This window comes from Vidua macroura, chromosome 4, assembly GCF_024509145.1.
Source record: "Vidua macroura isolate BioBank_ID:100142 chromosome 4, ASM2450914v1, whole genome shotgun sequence".
Taxonomy (NCBI): domain Eukaryota; kingdom Metazoa; phylum Chordata; class Aves; order Passeriformes; family Viduidae; genus Vidua; species Vidua macroura.
In genome coordinates, this window is record NC_071574.1 from 51,601,967 (window position 1) to 51,621,870 (window position 19,904).

The following is a 19,904-nucleotide window of genomic DNA, read 5'->3' on the forward strand; positions in this document are numbered from 1 at the left end:
GAGGCAACAAAAAGGTGCTGGATGTAGATATACTATCTTAATGGGTTCATGGTATTCAAAGACAGTTTAGTACACTTTGTATCCCTAGCCTGGAATATGATACATAGTCCCAAAGAAAATAGATATTCAACAAATTTGCTCTGAGTTTCTCATTACTTTGGGCCAAAATCCCTCAGAAAGATAACTACTTCTGAATCATCTGCCCCAAGTTTGTCAAATTCTCACCACAGGCTTTAAATACTTCCTGTTAACAGAAGAACTTGCTTTGCAAATCTAAACCCAGACAAAGTTGCATAGTGTTATCAGATTATATGCACACAGAAGAAATAAGTCACCACAAAACAGGCTGTTTCAGATATCAGAGTATTATTTATATTTAATTAAAACATGTTTTGATTGAAATACATTTGCAGTCAACTTTTAGTTCATAAAGCTTTTAGTTAACTGATTGGGTTTTTTTGGTCCATTAAGGGTAAAGGTATTTTCCTTCCAAAATAAGATACTAGAGCCAAGAGTACCCAAAATAACTCTTAAAAGCTGAAGTCTTTATAGTCAGAGTTCTCAGATGTTTGGTCCTAAAAAAACCTTAACTTCTTAAATAATGCACTTCTAATTCTGCAAAAGCCTATCAAGGTAGTAATTTTGCTATTTTACTCAGTCTGTCGTTGAAGTTTGTTTTTTTCTGGTTGAAAGAAGTGTTTTTCAAGAGCGTTGACCAATTCATCTAGCTCCTTCTTCAGCTGTTCAACATCACTGGAAAACAAAAATCACACGAAAGCAGAAAACAGTGAAACAATGGAAAAGCTAAAATGTACAGTTTTAGTATGAGGAATTTTTAAATCTGTTGCATTGCTTTAGACAAATATTTTCTATTAATGCTAAAAGTCTATACATTTGATTTCTTATGGCAATGCACTGATGTTCACGTTCAACTGATATGCATGAAGACTATGAAGAAACATAACTCCACAATATAATCTAAAGTAGTATGGCCAATTTGAGTCCAGAAGTTCTTCTATTACTAAATGTAAGTGACTAGAAGTGTAATTTTTATACTTGTAGCAGTATTCTTAGATGACTTTTCATCTGTGAAAAGGTATTACTTTCATTATGTAAGTAAATAATTAAGATTGTATGATTTCCAAGGCTACTGGTTAAGGATATAATTACTAAACATAAAAGGGCCTGAAATCTATTAGAACAACTTATATTTGATTAAATTATTTTAAAGCAACTATGTATGTAAAAAAGGGGTGAAAATATTCGCATTTATTTAAGGCAGAATGTTTTTCCTGATACTGTTTTCTCTGAATGTAAAACCGAGTTCAAAGAAATTTCAGTGACAAGAATGTGTCAACAAATTTTGCAGAGTTGAAGCTTTATACAAATACAGTCACTAAAATGACTTTAGTAATATTATTTGACATGGAGAGCTCTTATTTCTCTAAGACAATGCCAAAAAGCCACACAGATTCTGTTACACCAAATGTACTGCTGTATGTGACAATACCTGTTTCCAGGAGGTGCACAAAGTTCAGAATAGTATTTGATCTTTGGTTCTGTCCCACTGGTTCTCATTGTGGCCACTCCTCCATTAGCAAAAGTGAATGTTATCATTTGGCTGCTTTTACTAGTAGGAAGTATCTAGAAATATTAAGAATATTTTTTAAAAAAACTTGGAAGAGACTATATATAAACCCATGACTTGATGTTAGATAGTATGACAAAAGCATCAGCTAAAATTATAGTTTAGTTCTGTTTTCTTCAACATTGTGGTCTTGAGACCACAAGGACAGCCTTGCCCTCAGCCTGGAATCTGGTAGAACTGCATCACTGCTAGGTAGCTCATTTCAAATCTAGACAATTTTTTACTGCTAATAGAAGTTGAGCTGTCATGGCATTTCCCAGGGGGAAAAGAAATCGAGATTGTGGAAAAACATAGAATCCAAAGCCACATCTTAATAGACACTTTAATATGCACTCACAAGAAAACAATGCAGATTGTTGTAGCAAGGCAGCAAGATCCTCCTACTGCCCTTCACAAACTGTCATCTTGGAGAGAAAAACACACCACAAAACCTAACAAAAAACCCACACCTTGGCTTCACTTCCTTTCACCAAGGCAAAATAATCATCACCAATCTAACTTATTTTATGACTCAGTATGTAAATATGTTTAGTGTTTCTCCACAGAATGTTTTATGTATGTGTATATACATCACATATGATTTACATGTAATTTAGAAAGATACTTACAGCCTTTTGATCTGGCTGGCTGCTGTCATACCCAGTAGTTAGATCCCTTATTCCAGAAACTTTAAATCTACCACAAAATTTTGGGTATGTGTTTTTTCCATCAAAATTTCTAAGGTTGTCAAAAAGCTGTTGAATAACTTTAGGATCATGGCAGATGAAATACGAAGCTTTGGTAATATGGAAGCCGTATCTGTGAAGATGCAATATTAGTGAATCCAGGAAGCAATGTTCTAAGAGTTGTACACCAGACACATTATACAACCTTCCAAAAGGCAACACTGTACTCATGCTCACCCAACTGCAGCATCAGTTCTTGCCCTTACAAATTTAAAAAGGTCTAAACAGCTTAATTATCCCATTTTACATACTTTAAATAAACTTCTGTGCAGATGCCTTTTATTTTTAATGATGAAAACTGAGAAACTTTACAGCAACACCAGAAAAAAAAGAAGATACCATTATTGCCTTGAAGTGCTCTAACCACCATAGGAAGGGAAGAGATAGCTTGTTTGAGTGGATTCCAGCTGACCTTTTCTAGGTAAAACAAATTCTAGACTGGTTTTTCCAATAATTTCACTGAAGTGTTTCTACTCTCCCATTACAGTGTTTTTACTAAACCAAACTGTTCTAAACGTTGTCTCTCTACCTCACCTGTTTGCTGCCAGGTAACATGATGCATCAAAGACAAATGACCCAGTAACCCTGACTTTTCAAAATAACATGTTGTTGAGAAACATAAAAGCCTGGACTGGTTGTTCAAGTGAGCTCTTGCTACAGATCAAGACTTGATAAATATCCTTGATGGCAGTGAAAATCTGAGGGGCAGAATCTTCATTAGTACTAGGATGTTCACGCTAGAAATCTGAATGCCTTCTTAAATAAGGTCATATTTATGCTCAAATGGATATCTTGAAGGTTAATAGTAGTTAAATTAATCTTAAGAATTCAGTAAGGGATTTAATAAAACCTATCCTGTATCTGAAAGAAGCCTACTAGGACCATGTCCTTTTCCTGATCTGCATTTACTTTGAGACAGATTCCCCTTCTACATTTCCAAAAACAAAACAATTTCTTCTGCTTTGACTGTAACTCACAAGGCAAATCTGACAAAAAAGTAAAGTAGTAAGAAGTAGAAAACTGCAACTCTGTATTAGCCACAAACAAAAATCAAACACATACAAAACAATCCCCCAAAACAAAACAAGAACCCTTCTTCCAGTTCATTATCAAACAACAATTTAATAGGGCAGATTTGTATCCTTCCCTTTATCTATCTCTAGCTTTGCCACAAAGAATGACTATGTGCAGTGACATCTTACAGACTGCTCTTATGCTAAAACAGCTCTGAGTCCTCTTCAGTGGCTATGTACACAGCAGAACTATGGCACAGCTCAATTCCACTCAGTCAAATATTCTGAGGTCAATCTGAAGCGGGTGTTTACTGTATTAGTATTAAAAAACTAATACAGTTTTTAAAACTAATACAGTTTTTAAAACAATTAAAAAACCTCAAGCCAGAGGTTGAATATTCAATTCTTGAATATGCACTTCCAGCTAGTAGCACTTAAGGGAATTCTCACATCAGATGCTGTATTTGCTGCTCTAGGTATGAATTCTTCTTTCATGCTTTTATATCACACAATTTATCTATGCAGTGTAAACACTGTTTCCTTCCACTTGTTTCCTTCCTAAAGAGGCGATGAAACAAGCATGGATAGTGCTACACACAAATGAGAACTCAGGATGAGCAAAACAAGCAGCACAAAGGCTGGAGTTTTCCATCAGTCTCTTTGCAGGTTCCACACTCCCTTGTTAGTGTCTATGAGCTGGAGAGTATCAAACAGCCTGTGCTGCTCCCTCCTTTAAAACAAACAACCAAAAACCTCTACAAAAACCATGCCCTGCCTCATGAAATCTAATATTCATCTTTGCTATTAATTTCATTGAATCCATTAAAAAAGAACAAAAGAAAAAGTAGTGCCTCATATCAAAAGCTCTCAGAGGGATACCCGGCTGTATACAGCTAAGAGTAATGGCCAGTCACAGCACTTCTGCATAATCAGCTCAGATTTCATTAATCAGGAGCAGAAAGAGAAAAGGACAACCAAAACTCAACAACAATCATCTATAAAAAAAAAAAAAAAAAAAAAAAGAATAATACAATAAAAAGCCTAACTTTAGAGCCAACTAGAATTAATTTAATTTTAAGTAGCCCTGCAAGGACAGGAGCATGCTGGCTTCTGTGTGTAGCATAAATAAGCCAGAGCTACTTAGACCCATTCTGCCATCAACATTTTTGAGTGTCTGGCTCATTTAAGCAGCAACAAGCAATGCAGAGATTTCTACAGCTCAGCAATACAGCTGGCCAAAAACCTGCTCAATCTTCTCTAAAAGGACCCAAGTGCGGGACTTCCCAAAAGGAAAAAACCTTTCAGAAAAACATAACAAAGACCTCATTACTAATAGAGAATTACTAAGGTAGTTATTATTATATTTAAAATACCTTAAAACAACACAAAACAAAGTCATAAATATATTCATGTCCACAAGGCAGGAACACTTTCTGAATATTACTATTAGCACAGAATTGTCTTAATAGTACAATAATCTACATTTTATTTCTTTATAAACTATAGGCTGCTATTGAGTCCCTATTAACCCCAGTATGAGAAATTGATAAAATACGAAAAATAAAAAATTATAATTGAACTCACTCATCATAGACAGCTTTCAGCTGCTGAGACAAAGACAAATTCCTGGTTGCCAAAAAGCTAGCCATCTCTGCAGTTATAACAGCAGCACTGACACCATCTTTATCCAGAACAGCAGGACAGCACATATAACCTAAACAAGGAACATTAGATATAATTAGACACATTTTTAACAGGAAATAGGAAGGGGAGGGAAGGTTAGCCAAACAGGCTAACCTGTTGAAAGGAGATATGCACATTACCATAGTACAGACTTTTTAGAGTCAAACCAAAAGTAGAAAAAAAATGTATCTTCTAATCAGTGTTAATTTTAATAAGTAAGGTATTTAATGGAATTTCAAGACAGAGATTTACATCATATCAGTGCCACATTCTCCCAGGTCCTTATGGAGCTTTCTAGATAGAGAAATGCTCCACTGCAGGAACAATGCAAGTATAGCATTGTCTCAAATGTGATTATGTTATACAGTAGTGTAAGGTAACACTGATAATTATGTGTGAAATTAACCACATTTTCTCTGGTTTTCAGGTATTGAGACACTTAAATAGCATTACAGCTTTACAATTTCCTCCTCATGAATTCATAACTTTCATTTGTGGCTTTCAACCATGGCTTTCCAGCTCACAAATGTAATTTGGGGTAGTTTTTACTTTATTTTATTCTCATTTACACTGAGCTTAAATCTGTCAGGTAAAAAAGCTCAAGTTCATGTCTGAAAAAATGCATTTCTTTCTCTTTTTTTCAAAAAAGTTTATGCAGAATTTGCAGTCCAAATATGCATAGCCACTCTACTGTACATATATACTCCTAGCTCACAAGCTTTGTGCTAAGCAGAGATACAAAGGTTTTAAAAACTAGTATCAATCAGCCAAATAGATAATTATCTGTTACTCACTGGAAATACACCCATTGTATTGAGGACACCCTTATATTGGCATTTTTAGCTTTTTTTTTTTTTTTTTTTTACATTTTGCTTCATTACTGAGATGCTAACAGAGTACTGGCAAAGGTTGCCCACAGAAATTGTAGAATATCCTTCCCTGGAGATGTTCAAGAACCATCTGTGCCCAATCCTGTGTAATATGCACTAAGACACCCTGCTTGAGCAGGAAGATTGGACCAAATGACCTCCAACAGTCCCTTCCAACCTCGCCCATTCTATGACTCTCTGCAATTCTGTCACTTTTTGCAGTGTTCTATTTTTCACTATTTTGCAAGATATGAAAACACAACATTCTGTCTCTTACCTATAGCCTCCTCAAATGCAAAAAGAACAGCTTTCCCCTGGTCCATGAGCTGTTTGGCACGGTTGCCCATCCACTTGAAACCTGTCAGTGTTTCCTACAGCAGTGAGAAAAAATCAAAGGCATTGAGAAGAAAAGCAATGTTTTATGAAGATATGACACTTAGTAAGAAAGATGCTAAAAGTACATAGAATGATGTGTAACATGTTGCTTACCTCAAAGTGAAAACCTTCCTTTAGTGCAATTGCTCTCAGGATTTTGGAAGAAACAGTACTGGATAACATGTAGACATCTTTAATGGCACGAGTATCCCTACTGTTATTTTTCCAGCAAGTGAAGATCCACCAGCCTAAAAGAGCTCCTAGTTCATTTCCAGAAAACACTTTCCATTCACCACTACAGGCAAAAAAATATTAGAAAGTACATTAAATCAAAGGATAATACTGGGGGTAAAAAAGGAATCTATTGGTTCTACTATAAATGAATATTAACAAATAAACCACTGCCTTGGAATTCCATGTAACAGTAACAAGGTATCATGTGTTCATAATGAACCAGCAAAAAAATTCCTCCCCCAAAGTATTCTGAAACTGTTACCTTTCTTCTCCATCATACACACAAGCTTTTGCATTTATTCAAAAAAGAAACAGTGATATTTCCAACATATTTTAAGTAACACAAAAATGTTCAGCATACAAATTATAAATTCAGTGATTAAGACAAGCACAGAGACACAAAAATACAGTTCTCAAGTGATCAGTGTTTTTAGTTGACCTAGTCACAAATACTTTTAATTTAATCACAAATACATCAATTAGTCATTAGGAAGATTGGGAAAAAATCTTAAATGTGTATAAAGGATTAATATAGATGTGTTGCTAGAACGGGAAATAAAATGAAAAAAAGAAAGACAAATGTCAAAATTGCCAAAAAAATTCCCAGTCACAAAAGGGGACAGAGACACCTCCAGACTAACAAAACCAAGACCTACAGAAACAGTACCTGTTGTGAAAGAGAAGCAGACTCAGTCTCCTGCATTTATTGATGCCAACAGGCACAAAGCAATGCACAGCGGCAACTTAGTGTAAGAGTGCTGAGAGAGTGTGCTCTACAGGAGGTTCTGTCAAAGAAGAAGTACAGATACTGTAGAAGCCTGTATTAATAATTGATTAGTGTATGAAAAGCTACAGCAGAAGTCTGAGAAGACGCAGGACTGAAAGTTAGGAGACAACTAAGACTGGCTAAACAAAGAGCGTAGAAGTAGCAGAATGAGAGCATGACACTCTCACTGGTAATGGATGCAATAAACTAACACCCCTCTTCATGTTTCTGGTAGCTCAAAGTTTTCAGACAAAAAGCATGAGTGATTTTGCATTCTTGTTTTAACCCATCATAACTAGCATAATCTGAAACTCTTTATACCTTTTCCTCAACGCTGAATTACCAACTGAGGCTGGCACAGACCAAAACCATTGAAATACGAACCCTCCAACTAACACTGTCCAAGACACAGCAGAGTGTCCACAAAAGACCGTTCTTTTTCCAAAGGCAGAGAAGTCTCCTTAGTTCATGCTGTGAGGCTAATGAGTTTAAAAGCACCCCAAAACCCCAAATAAAATACTGCTACTTTTAAAGCTACTACTTTAGCATTTTTGGTTATCCGTTGAGCAAAATGGGTATTTGCACTGTTTCCTTTAACTGGACTTTTGAAATTTGTCTAACTGATACAGATTCAACTATTTAAGTCATCCACAACCACTGAGGACACCTAGCAGATGCCCATACCATCCCCTGGGTACCAAAGACTGTTGCTATAATTTTACATCCCTCTTCTGGCTCTCATGCACAGGGAATTAATATATGCTGGTCCAGCAGCAGATTTTTTTTTTTCTGCTCCTCTCTAAGCTGAAAACCTTGCAGCTTATTTTTACTGAGGATTTATAGTTTATAACTGCTCAGATTAGTTTCTGCTTTATCAAGGTAAATAAAGGAGAAACACCACTATTTGTAGATATGCTACCAAGTACTTGAATTTCAGCTTTCTTTTATTAATCAAATAAAACCACAATACAGAAATGCAAACAACTGTAGACGTACAGAGTATCAGAGGGCATGAAATCAGGGGACAGCAATATTGAATCAGAACTATAGCTTGCATTTTCACAAATATGAACAATTTATTGTAACCCCTGACTGAGCAAGTTTACCTTTTGTGATCCCCTTCTTTGACTGGGTATGCAAAGATAAATAATGCTCATACAGGTAGTTCTTGAAGGGGAGAGTACAAATGACTACACTGAGAAGTACCAAACTCTGAAAAACTTCAAGGTGAAATGCAAATATGTAACATTATGTAAAGAAGTGGGAATCTGAGCAAGAGAAGCACAAATCATCTAATGATTAGTAAAATGTTTGGTTTAACAGGATTTGAGAAAGAAGATACTCATACTAAAGAACAAGAGATTATCAGGGAACTATACAGATTCTCCTGAATCCAAGTTATTGTTTAATAAACCTAGAATGAAAAAATGTTTATCAGTCTTATCCAAAAAAAAAAATTTAACTGAAAACCTACCTTTAAAAATGTATAGCACAATAACAACAATTCACATGCTTCTGTGCATGCCTAAACTACAGCAAGTGTCAACTATTTATTCAGGCTTCTGTACACTGTTTAATATTGATCATTATTTCATATTCTGCCTCTACTGTGGTCTGCTTCATACAGTCTTCTCACATTTCTGTGTGTTTTCAATCAAAAAAATTATTTCTGTGACTATTCTTCCTCTGCAACACAAGTAGCAAGAATTCTCCAAATGAGCCTAACCTTGGGAGTAAAAAATGTCACTGGTTTGCATTACTTTATTACCATACCTCTCTTGTTTCTCTGCCACTGCCAGTCGATCAGCATCAGGATCATTTGCTAAAATGATTCTTGCCCCATCTTTCTCAGCCAAAGCAAAAGACAATGTCTGGAAATGTGGCAAGCAGGACCAGATGAGTGTTAATATTCCCAAATAATATTTTCACTTTCTTTATAGGTTTTAAGTAATTTTCCCAATTTATTGAATCTCAAACACCCAAAATCATTATGTGTCTCTCAAAAACCCCAAAAACTTCTAGCCTGGCAGAAGAACATAGTCAGGACATTTAACTTTACCTACATCATTCCACTTCTGCAGCCCAACTTAAAAGCTAGCTAGATTTAATCGGATACTTCAATAATAATGTGTAACAAAAATAGTAGCAGAAACTCTAACCACCTGTCAGGACTTCTCCTGCTCCCTCCTGGTGTTGTGTCAGAACAAAAGAGTAGAAGCCTTCCAAAAACAAATGAGAAGATTTTTATTATTATTTTATTTTTTAAAGTAACTATCACTTTGTCCCATGTGCAGATCTTGCCCATTCTGTTAGAGCACAGCACAAAGTAGTTGAAAGTTATAGCTAATTACTACCTGACTGGTTCAAAGAGGGTTATGTCAATGAAAGGATACCAGCTAACCCCTCACTAAATGTAAGGCTATGAAACAGATTAAAAATTGACCTTCCACCATTATCTAGCTGTGACTTCTGGCAAAAAGGAAAACACTGAAAGACATCACAACTATTAAGAAAAAATTAAATCTATTTACCAGAACACCTTTGCCTTCTTCAGGATTTGGATATTTCACTGTGGGGAAGTCTGGATCAGGATCTTTCTGCTCCGGAACAGCAAAAGGAGGGCTAAGGTCAAATGCCTTGAATGCCAACTGCACAAATTTATGTCCTACGCCATGCACAGAAGTATGAACAAATTTCAGGTTTGTTTCCTTGTTTATATTCCTGAAATAAAACAGGTTAACAGTAAACTTGGACATGGAAGACTGTTCTGCACAAAACTGACTATGTTTGGAAACAGATATAACTCAGTATTCTATATCACTGTTGAAATAATGAATTAAAGGAGGTCAGATTTTAAAAGCAATGGCTTGAAAATTAGCTTAGCCTAATTTTTCAACAATATGAGTCACTCTTGGCATTCAATGTCCGAGTATGTGCAAATCACTGGAGTAAGAAAGGTAGTACAGTCTACACATCCCAAAGAAGTCAAGTGAAAAACAAATACAACTGACTAAAGAGACTCTTCAACCCCAACTCTAGCATTTAAACCACTCTGAAAAACTCTGAACAAAGTGAGTCAACAGCAGCCTGCCCAATTTGAGCACACTCATTTTTAGCAAGTAAGAAGTATTGGGCACACATAAAATCATGCAAACTCCTAAGGAGATATTTAATTCCGATTCTGAAAAAGGAGTGTAATAGCCCCAGCTTTCTAGTAACTCCTGACTGTTTTTAGCAAGAGTAAGAACATGGTTCCTGGTGCTTAAAATTTCTACATAAAATAAGCAGATCTAAAAGGTTGATACTCATCTACCACATAAATTAATTCTAACTGTTCACCAAGAGAAACATCCACTTCATTTTGCTGAGTAAAGATTTTACTGAGCAAGTGAGAGGAGTAGGCTGTTGTAAGGCACCCAAGGCTATTAAGAGTACAAGCAAGGTTGGAATGACAGAGCAAGACCTCCTTCATCCCAAACTGGCTTAACAACCTGGTTCACTGTCTCCCTGAGAATCTGGTTTTAGGCTGGTGGGCTGTCCATGCCAGCTCACCTCCAGCAGCCCCAGTCTTGCTGTGACACTTGGCTGATGCATGGCCATGAAAATACATGGAGATATCATCAGAAATTTGCTCATTTTGCTGGGTTAGACTTCTGCCAGGACAGCTTTATGAACTGGCTTACAACACCACCACACAGCTGCCAATGCAACAACAAAAGATGACAAAAAGGTACAGGCAGAATTGGGTCATGGCAGGATTGTGGCCACCCTCACTTCCATCAATTTAAGCTTCCCTGCTAACACACTAGATGGAATATCCTGTATTCTTAAAGGAATTAACACCAGTCACCTGTAAAAGCACTGTTTCTGTATGTCTTTGAAGTACTCCTTATTGACCATGGCATATGGATCATGAAGCAGTGGGTTGCTGTCAATCAGTTTGTCATCCCACGCCTGAGGCCATGGTTCTTGGTTCTGCTCAATAGCCTGAGAAATTCCTTTGTCATGAGGGGAAATTATCTGAGCACCGTTTTCCCAGTAAACCTAAATAAAAAATAGGTAAGTGAGTATTTGATCATTAATCTTGTAAGATAGTTTTGTTAAGTTTTTTGCTGGTTAAGGTGCAGTAAATTCACTTGAGTATTACAGTAAATTAGGCTTCTGTGCATTCTGTTAGTATTCTGTTCATATTTTCAGTGTTTCTTCTCACATCCCATTTTTATTCTATTAAAAAAAAAGTAATTTTATCAAAAGATATGAAGATCCATAATGAAACACAAAACAAGGCCCAGTCATTTACTGAGAAAACTTCCTTTTTTGTATTTTGGAAACAGTGTGTATATGACTGCCCAGCTACTGAATGACTAGTACACAGGCAATTCAGCTCTGTTTTTTTTCAGTGGATAGTCGATTACAATGGCATCCTCTTTTCTAGAATAAAGATTTTAACTATATTATTAGTTTAACATAATACTAGCTTTAAATACATAGAAAAGATAGAGAGATTAGTAACTAATTTAGTGTATACCATGATAGGAACTATATACAATTGCATTTGTTTCTCTACATGGAAAAAAAAAAAAGAGACAGAAAATAGATTACATTAGAAATACCTTGTAACCATTGTCTTGTTTTGGATTATGGGAAGCAGTAACCATAATTCCAGCACAAAGCTTCAGATGAGTTACTGTGTATGGCTGTAACAAGAGAAAATTACTTGAAGTAGAATGTGCAACATACTATATATTATTTCTTCTCATGCATATATAATATTTCATAGTATGAAAAGAATGTCAGGATGTGATTCCTACACACTGACTCCCTAAAGCAGAAGCTAAATACTACTTGCTCCACCAGACTCCATGTGGCTCAACTTCAGCCCTTGCTTTTTCTTGTGCATTTTTCCATTTACACGTTATTAATGTTGTTCCAGATGCTTTGTGAATCTCTAGTGTATTTCTAGAAGGAAGCCAGATGCACCTGTTGCCTACTGTGGAATGACTTGAGGTACCTGAGGCCGTAGAGGGTGCCAAGTCTGTTGGAGTAATGACACAAGTCAGCATGGGGCAGAGAACTGCAGCTCAAGCAATCTCATCTACACCATCTTTTGGGAGCAGCCTGGGGAGAAACTACTCCATCAGGGCTCAGAAGAGAATTGTTTTGAAGAGAGCTCTTATGAATTAGCTTAAAACAGATGGAGTGAATTAAAAATGAAGCATTATTCATGAACACAGGTCAAATTTGTGTTTACTCCTGGCTCTTTAATTAATAGTGAAATGCAATCAACTGCAGTTCTTGCAACACCACTTTAAACTGCACTATGAAGAATTTGACCCTAAATTTACAAAAAAATGTATCAGTATAAGAATGCTATGTAGAAAGTCTTTATACCACTGTGCTCTGTTTGCAACAATCTTCACTGGAGCAACTGGTATAGGGAGAAATTATTGCTTTTAGGACAAGGGCCAAGAGCAGGGCTTTTCTGTGTTGCTCTGGAGACACCTGGTGTTCTGATGGGGGCATCGTGAAATCCAACAATCCTCCTGGCAAAACATCACTGCACTCCAACAACTTGCTATTTTGGATAGAATACCTCCCCTTCTCCCTTGCCCCTCCTCCCTCCAAAAAAAAAAAAAAAAAAAACCAAAAAAAAACACCAAAAAAAAAAAAAACCAACAAAAAAAACAACAAAAAACACACAAAAAAAAACAAACCAACAAAAAAACAAACCAAAAAACCCCAAAAAAACCAACCAAACAAACAAAAAAAACCAACCAACCAAAAAAAAAACCAACCCCCCCCCCAAAAAAAAAAACCAAAAAAAGGTAAAAATCCAGACAAATATGAGTGTATGTTTCAGACTTCAGACTCCACAGCTATCTGCTGACATTTCACATTCTCCCTTCCCTATAGATGTTGTAAACAATACATAGCTAAATAAGTAAAAGACTCTCTGCCCGAAGACCTTAAAAAGTAAAAACTAGCTTGTGCAGTCATCCTTAATTTAAGTAATGCAAGGTATTTGACAGAATTTGTGTACATTTAAAGCAGTTAAAGTAATAAAAAGATATAATAAAAAACCTACCACAAAGGGAGTTGGTATTATATCAGAAAATAGATAAACTGGAACTCCCTGACTGATGAAGGTATTGGCAGCAAGTCTTGCAAACCTAACAGGAAGAAAAGATACAATGGGAATATATTCATTTTCTTGCCTATTAGTTTCTTAGAATTCACAGCTTTTCCTTCTACCCTAATGCAATTACAAAATCCCAACAAAAACACCATCACTTATCAATATACCTCAATTACTGTACAGACCCAATTTAAATGTGTTCCCTCTCTATTCCCAATAGACAAAGCACAACTCTAAGAACTGCTTTGGCATTACCAGTATGTAAGAATACTGTAAATCCCACACATTGATTCACTCTACAGAAAGAAAATACAACTGAAGTAGATCCATCATGGATCACACAAGGTAGCTACAAAATCCTGAACACAAAACCTAAGAAGTACCTTTTGCTACTACCTCCACTGGAAAGATGAGCACGAGCATCAAACCCAATCACAACTCCTCTCTTTTTCAGGTCACTGAAACTCTTCTCGAGGTATCTGCAAAATCCCTTAAGACGACAACAAATCCACCTCATTAACCCAATCTTGATGTTTAATTTATCATCACATTAAGATAATGGCATCTCACTGAACTGCTCTGGGATTCAGCTTGTCCAGGACCAATAAACACCATGAAATACCAGAAGCCTTCAAATCAATAGTGCAAACCTGGACAGCATTTAAGTACTTTTCAAAATATCAGAATCAACTCCAAAAAGGAACTGGTAACACAATTAGTCTGAATTGCAGGTTTTGAGAAATGGTTCACCTGTCATGGGTCTCACATAAGGAAGAGAACAGCTGGCCAGTGTTTCAGCTTTTTAACCAAATCTCACCCTTAATAATCTCTTTAGCACATGATACATCACCACTCCAGGCTGCAGTTATTCAAGGTTGTGGGCTTTTTCCCCAAGTAGATCTACTTTAGGATTCATTTATGTATACATACCTTCACTGCCTATATGTAAAACCATGCCTAGCACTCACAAAGCTTAACCAAATGTTGGCTACCTTTGGGGTTTTTTTGTAGTTGTTACAACAGCGCTGTTACACTTGAGCTTAACTGCAGCTGTGTATAAATTAAATTGCAAATCAAATACCAAAAGTAACTTAATGGCTTAATAGCTTCTCTCTGCTTGTTTTCAGAGATCAGCACTCAGCTAATAATTATAATTTAAATAACTTCTGAAGACTGGAAGAATAGGAGAGATCTTGTACTTCCATAGAATACTCATTTGCTTGCCATAAATCAGGCTCTTCCATTCATATACACAACCGGTTAAGTGAGATAAAGTGCTGAACACAATACCTGGGTTGTCTGGATAATAGTCAAGTCATTCATGTGGGAAATCCCTGCTCCCATGGCAGCTCTGAGCCCTGCTGTGCCAAACTCCATCCGTGAGCCAAAGTATTTCTGCAGTTCTCCGGCATTTCCTTCCGCAAGCAATTGTTTCACGATTGCGTAAGTTTTTGGATTCTGTTGATACAAAATTCAGACATTCTAAATGAGGTTTTGTTTGTCTTAACAGAACTGACTTTCTGTCCCAATCTCTGGGTTTCAGCATTAAAACATGGCACACAACTTCCAGAACACCAGAACTCATGCTGTCTTCTTAATTTTAAATCAGTACAACCTCAAGTATTACTTATTTTAGATTTATCTCCTTAAGTGAACATGCTACCTGGACAGCAATGGGTATATGTATATATATATATATATATATATATATATAACAATTTGGGATGTTAAAAGATTTCCAAGATGTCGATTTTAATGTTTTCTATTTTAAAAAACAAAACAAACAAAAAGCAGTACTTCCACAGTTCAGAGAATTTTTCCTCATCACAAGAACTATACTAAACATTTAAGAAAGTTAGTTAAGTTAATTATTAAAAAATATTTGTTATTTCTATAGCACTATATGTAGAATTTAAAACAAATTAAATCATAACCTTGTCCCAAGACTGGCTAGCATCAGAGGTAGCAGAAAAACTAAACAGACTGGGCAGAAGATAATTTCCAACATATTTGCAGGTAATGCTTGTAAAAATAAGCAAAACCCCAGGATGAAAGCCTAGAAACTACAGCCAAATTCTTAAATAAAATTATTCGAGAGTGGCAACAAAAAGGCCATGTCAGACCACTTGAGAACAGTGAGGAGTTTCTAACTTTCACTGCTTTTCTTATTATATTGCTTCCAGATTCTCTATTGCTAATTGCTCTTTTTGTTTCTAGACTCAGGGAATTAGCAAAGTCCTGTATGTCTCTACTTTTCAATGTTATGAGACTTGTGAAGCTGAGTATTTGGTTTCTGGAGAACTTAGGAGCCAAGAGGACAGATGGCAGTTGGCAGACTCCTGACAACAGGATTACCTGGAGAGGCAGCACGTTACTCACTGCATGAGTACACACACTTTACTCTGGAGTACGAAGATTCTCATTTCCAAAGGGACACAAACTTTGATTTCTAGGCAATTAAATGAACTCATAAAAGTCATAGACTTTACTGTTTCTTGGATGACCTAGGTATGCTTACAGAAAAGGAAAGCATATCATTCTAGGCAAAAAAGGAAAAAAAAATGTAAAACCATATCTCTTCTGCAGCTTCAGAAAATGCTGCAAACACATAGAGTAGTAGGCATGTGAGTAAGTTTGCATACAAAGTTATAAACATTCTGCACATCAAACGAAGACCAGAGTCGGGATGTCCTAACCACTGACCTGTGCACCCACTGCCACAGGACAAACAACATAGTTAAATACATACTGAAAAAGCTAAAGAGCCTTTAGTGCTCATGAGTAAGCTGCATAATGAAGACTAAACTAAACAATTAAAAAAAAAAAAAAAATTCCAGCTTCTTGAGTGCAATAAACAATTAGGTGCCCCAGAATTACTGATTTCCAGTGCAAAAATTACTGATTTACCAGTCCAAGAATGTTGTAACAGACATTTCCCTGTAGGCAGCTTGACACAATTATCTATTATTATTGGGTAATTACATTCTGTAAGAATAAATATAATTCTATGTTGTTATAGAATATATAGGGCAGCATAACTGAGTTTAGGCTGTTTACAAGTTGATGTCAAGTTTTTGCTGTAATATCAGGCCTATGTCTCAAAAGTAAAGCCTGAATGACACCATTTGCATCTAGTTTTGTACACTGCCTAGTCACCTTTTAATTTCTCGTGCACATGAGTCATCTCTTAATACTGAAATGTGCATGTTTTTAGGCAGATACCACACACATTTCTACAGGTGTTTCACAGACTAGAAGCTGTAATGCCAATGCAGAAGGACATCAGGAGCATCCTGCAGCCCTCACAGCCAAGAAGTTTTTTGTTAGAACAATTTCCCATGTTTGGTATCTACTGTGAAACTAGAGGGATCCTCCAGTTCTTTAAGTCTGGTTAAATGTACATGTCCAGGGGGCTGCTCAAGTCTTCAGAGTTTCAGTCCATATAATTTTCTAAAGAAAACTTGGTTGCATTAATTTAGTTGCTCCCTACTGCCTGCCTCCACCCCACACCAAATAATGGTAAAAGCCAGGCCAAGTCTGTTCAATATGGCAGAAGGATTTTTCCAGCACTACTGCTATAACTGTTTATAGCTATTTTCTCCTAAGAATTTGCCTATTTTTTTCTTTTGTGGAGAATGTTATGGTGCCACTGTACACAGCTAAGTAAAAAACTAATCTTGGTTTTGGCTTTTTCTTCTGCCTAAACAAACTCTTCACAGCATCTCTACCAAAGAAGAACCAATATCAGAAGGATGAAGTGCTGGCTTTTTCCTTTCTAATTGATTGTCTCAGGTTACACTTTTTCTGCTCTCAAATTAAACCAGATGTGAGTATGGAAGTACCATTTTCTGTGAATACAGTGGCAGATGATTTAATACCAAGATAATATCCACTAGTGCAATTAGCTTGAACATCACCTGGTAACACTCGAGTTATTTACTTTAATCTACACTACAGGAAGGCCCAAAGAGTTATCATCAGTAGAGCAGTCCCCACAAGGTTTTGCAGGAGAGGAAAAACTTCTGACTAAACAGATTTTATTTTTACTAAAATCAGAAGCTACCTTCCATTCATAATTCTGTGACTGATAATAGAAAGAATGAAAAACATGCTATTACTGTAATGAACAGAGTGATGAAAACAGCCTGGTAACAAGCAGAGTAATTGTCATGTAGGTAGAATCTTCCAGTTAGGTCAGCAGAACTGCCATCAGCCATAAGGGCTTGCTCTTGCAGATGATTATTTTGTAAGAAACATGGGGCTTATCATCATTAAATATTAACCTATCTCTGCATGTAAAAAAGGAACTTTTTTTTTATATCAGAGTAAATGGACAAGGGTTACATCTGATACTTCTGTTGCTCAATAGAAACATTCAACAGCTCCCTGAGAAATTAAAATACCTCATCATTTTTGAGCAATCAGCAATGGGTATTGCACACTAGTCAATTATTACTGAGTCAAAGATGCAAGTGCTAACAGAGGGCTAAACTTTCAAAAGTAAAGATGCTATAAGGGATACTGCATTAGATTTCCAGAGGGTTTAACAAAATAATCAGAATAACCAGTTGAAAAGCAAATTATTACACAGAAGACAGGAATATAACTACTGCTGGTGAGGGAAGCTATGTAAATAAGAGGCTCTAAAACCAAACTATTTTCTCAAATTCAATTAAACTGGGGGAAAAAAAGGCATAAAAGCTTATTGTCATTTGATGTTATGCATTAGCATTTCTGAAAAGAGGACTAGTTTGGCACTGCTCTATCACTAATAAAACCAGAACTGGGTAACTGGTCAGTTAAACAGTTTACTGATTTTAATGAAGAATCACAAAAACCTCAAGGTACTTCTAATGACATCCTTTAGAACCCGGAAAGAATACTAAAAAAGAGAAATATTATATGTTTCCATGATATTTTTGAGATAAGCAGAAGATGCCTTACCAAACAGGTATGTGTGCTACACAATACTCAGAAAGCATTGTTGAGTGCTCAGCTCGGGGGAGTCAATTTAGTGACTGAAGGGAGGCAATGGCCAGTGTGTTCTAATACAGCCAAATGGACAAATTATATGAAAAGGGACATAAAAAATGCAAACCAAATGTGCCAATAGAGGCCTGCATCTCAGTGGGACTTGCGGCAGCAAAACTAAATGACCATTTCCAGAACACCACTACGGCAAGATATCTCTTTAGGTATGTGGAAAACAGAAACACACAGAAGATTTTACTTCTGCATATAGTGCTGTCAAAACCAAAATCAAAGTCTCAACAGGAAGGGAAGTAACACCTGAAAAAAACCAGAACTGAGAGCTTCTGCATTTCCAGGTGTTTTTGAATTAAGCCCCCATGTCTTTTAGGATCAATATTTTAGTAAACAAGAATTTGAAGGTACCAGGAGGTTTTTAACACTGAGAGACAGATAACAAGGCAATATATGCTGGTCTTTAATAATTTAAGTCTACCAACTGCCCTGCGACTGAAGCGGTTCGGAACAATACAGGGCCTTTTGAAAAAGACGTTCAGTACAGCTAAAAGCCAGAATGAGAGACCAAGCCGGGATGTTTCTAAACGAAAGCGGCGGCTGCTGCGGCAGGTGACAGAGCCGCAGCACCGTGCGGGGGGCCCCGCAGCCCCACCTGCGCCAGCCCCGGCGCGGGGCGGGAGGGGATGGATGGAGAGGTGGAGGGAGAGCACCCCTCTGTCAGAGAGCTCTGAAAGCAGAGCCAAAGGAGCAAACAGGCGCTTTCACCGCACCCCAAACCGGCACAATGCAACAGCCGGGCGTCACGCCGCGCCTCCTGACCCTTCTCCAGCCCGCGCCCCCGTCGCCCCCCGGCCAGCCCCCGCCTGGCCGGAGCCGCCGCCCCTCACCTTATCCCAGAGCAGCCACTGTTCGGCCGCGCGGCGCAGCGCGCCATCCCCCGCGGAGCCCCGCGCTGCCATCCCACTCCTCCCGGGCCGCCGCCGCTCCGCTCCTTCCCTCTTCCGGAGGGCGCCCGCCCCGCTCCGCTCCGCCCCGCCCGCCCGCCGGGCCGAGCCGAGCCGAGCCGAGCCGAGCCGAGCCGCCCCACCCCCGCCCCGCCCGCCTGCCCGGGCCGGGGTCAGGGTCGGGGCCGAGGCCACGGCCACGGCCGGACAGGGCGGCCCCGCCTCCCTGCGGCCCAGCGCGGCAGGGTCGGGGCCCTTGCTTAGAGCGGGGGTTTAATAATTTTTTTCCCGGGGCGCTGAATGTTGTCAGGTGGGGCTGCGGCTGCCGGCCCGGGGGAGCCCCGGGCAGCCCCTGGCCCCGGCCCCTGCACTGCGCCGAACGGAGGAGGAGCGTTCCAAATAACAGCGGGAAAGCCGCGGTGGACACAGCCGACTCCTCCGCAGCATGGCTGACGGAAGAAAGTAGCGCTGTTAGAAGTGTCACATTCCACGGGCACTGGACTAAGGAGACTGAGATTCCTTTTT

At 37.9% G+C, this 19,904-nt stretch overlaps 1 protein-coding gene across 1 annotated transcript; it reads right to left on the minus strand.

Moving 5' to 3' along the window:
- Window positions 1-331: 331 nt before the first annotated feature.
- On the minus strand, window positions 332-19,417 carry PGM2 (phosphoglucomutase 2). Its single transcript, XM_053976312.1, has 14 exons — window positions 19,323-19,417; window positions 14,740-14,907; window positions 13,833-13,939; window positions 13,399-13,483; window positions 11,927-12,010; window positions 11,164-11,357; window positions 9,845-10,034; window positions 9,087-9,184; window positions 6,428-6,608; window positions 6,216-6,309; window positions 4,971-5,100; window positions 2,257-2,446; window positions 1,511-1,644; window positions 332-753 (listed from the first exon to the last, which is right to left on the minus strand). The coding sequence occupies exons 1-14, from the start codon at window positions 19,392-19,394 to the stop codon at window positions 651-653; spliced, it is 1,830 nt and encodes a 609-aa protein (XP_053832287.1). The 5' UTR covers window positions 19,395-19,417; the 3' UTR covers window positions 332-650.
- Window positions 19,418-19,904: the final 487 nt, after the last annotated feature.

What these genes read in the sequence shown, in the direction of transcription:
- PGM2 (XM_053976312.1), bottom strand. Translation starts at nt 19,394, where the DNA reads ATGGCAGCGCGGGGCTCCGCGGGGGATGGCGCGCTGCGCCGCGCGGCC. An exon ending in TAATACCAACTCCCTTTGTG is followed by an intron (nt 12,011 to 13,398) that starts GTAGGTTTTTTA and finishes CTCTTGTTACAG; the next exon opens with CCATACACAGTAACTCATCT. An exon ending in CTGAAAGCTGTCTATGATGA is followed by an intron (nt 2,447 to 4,970) that starts GTGAGTTCAATT and finishes GCATCTTCACAG; the next exon opens with ATACGGCTTCCATATTACCA.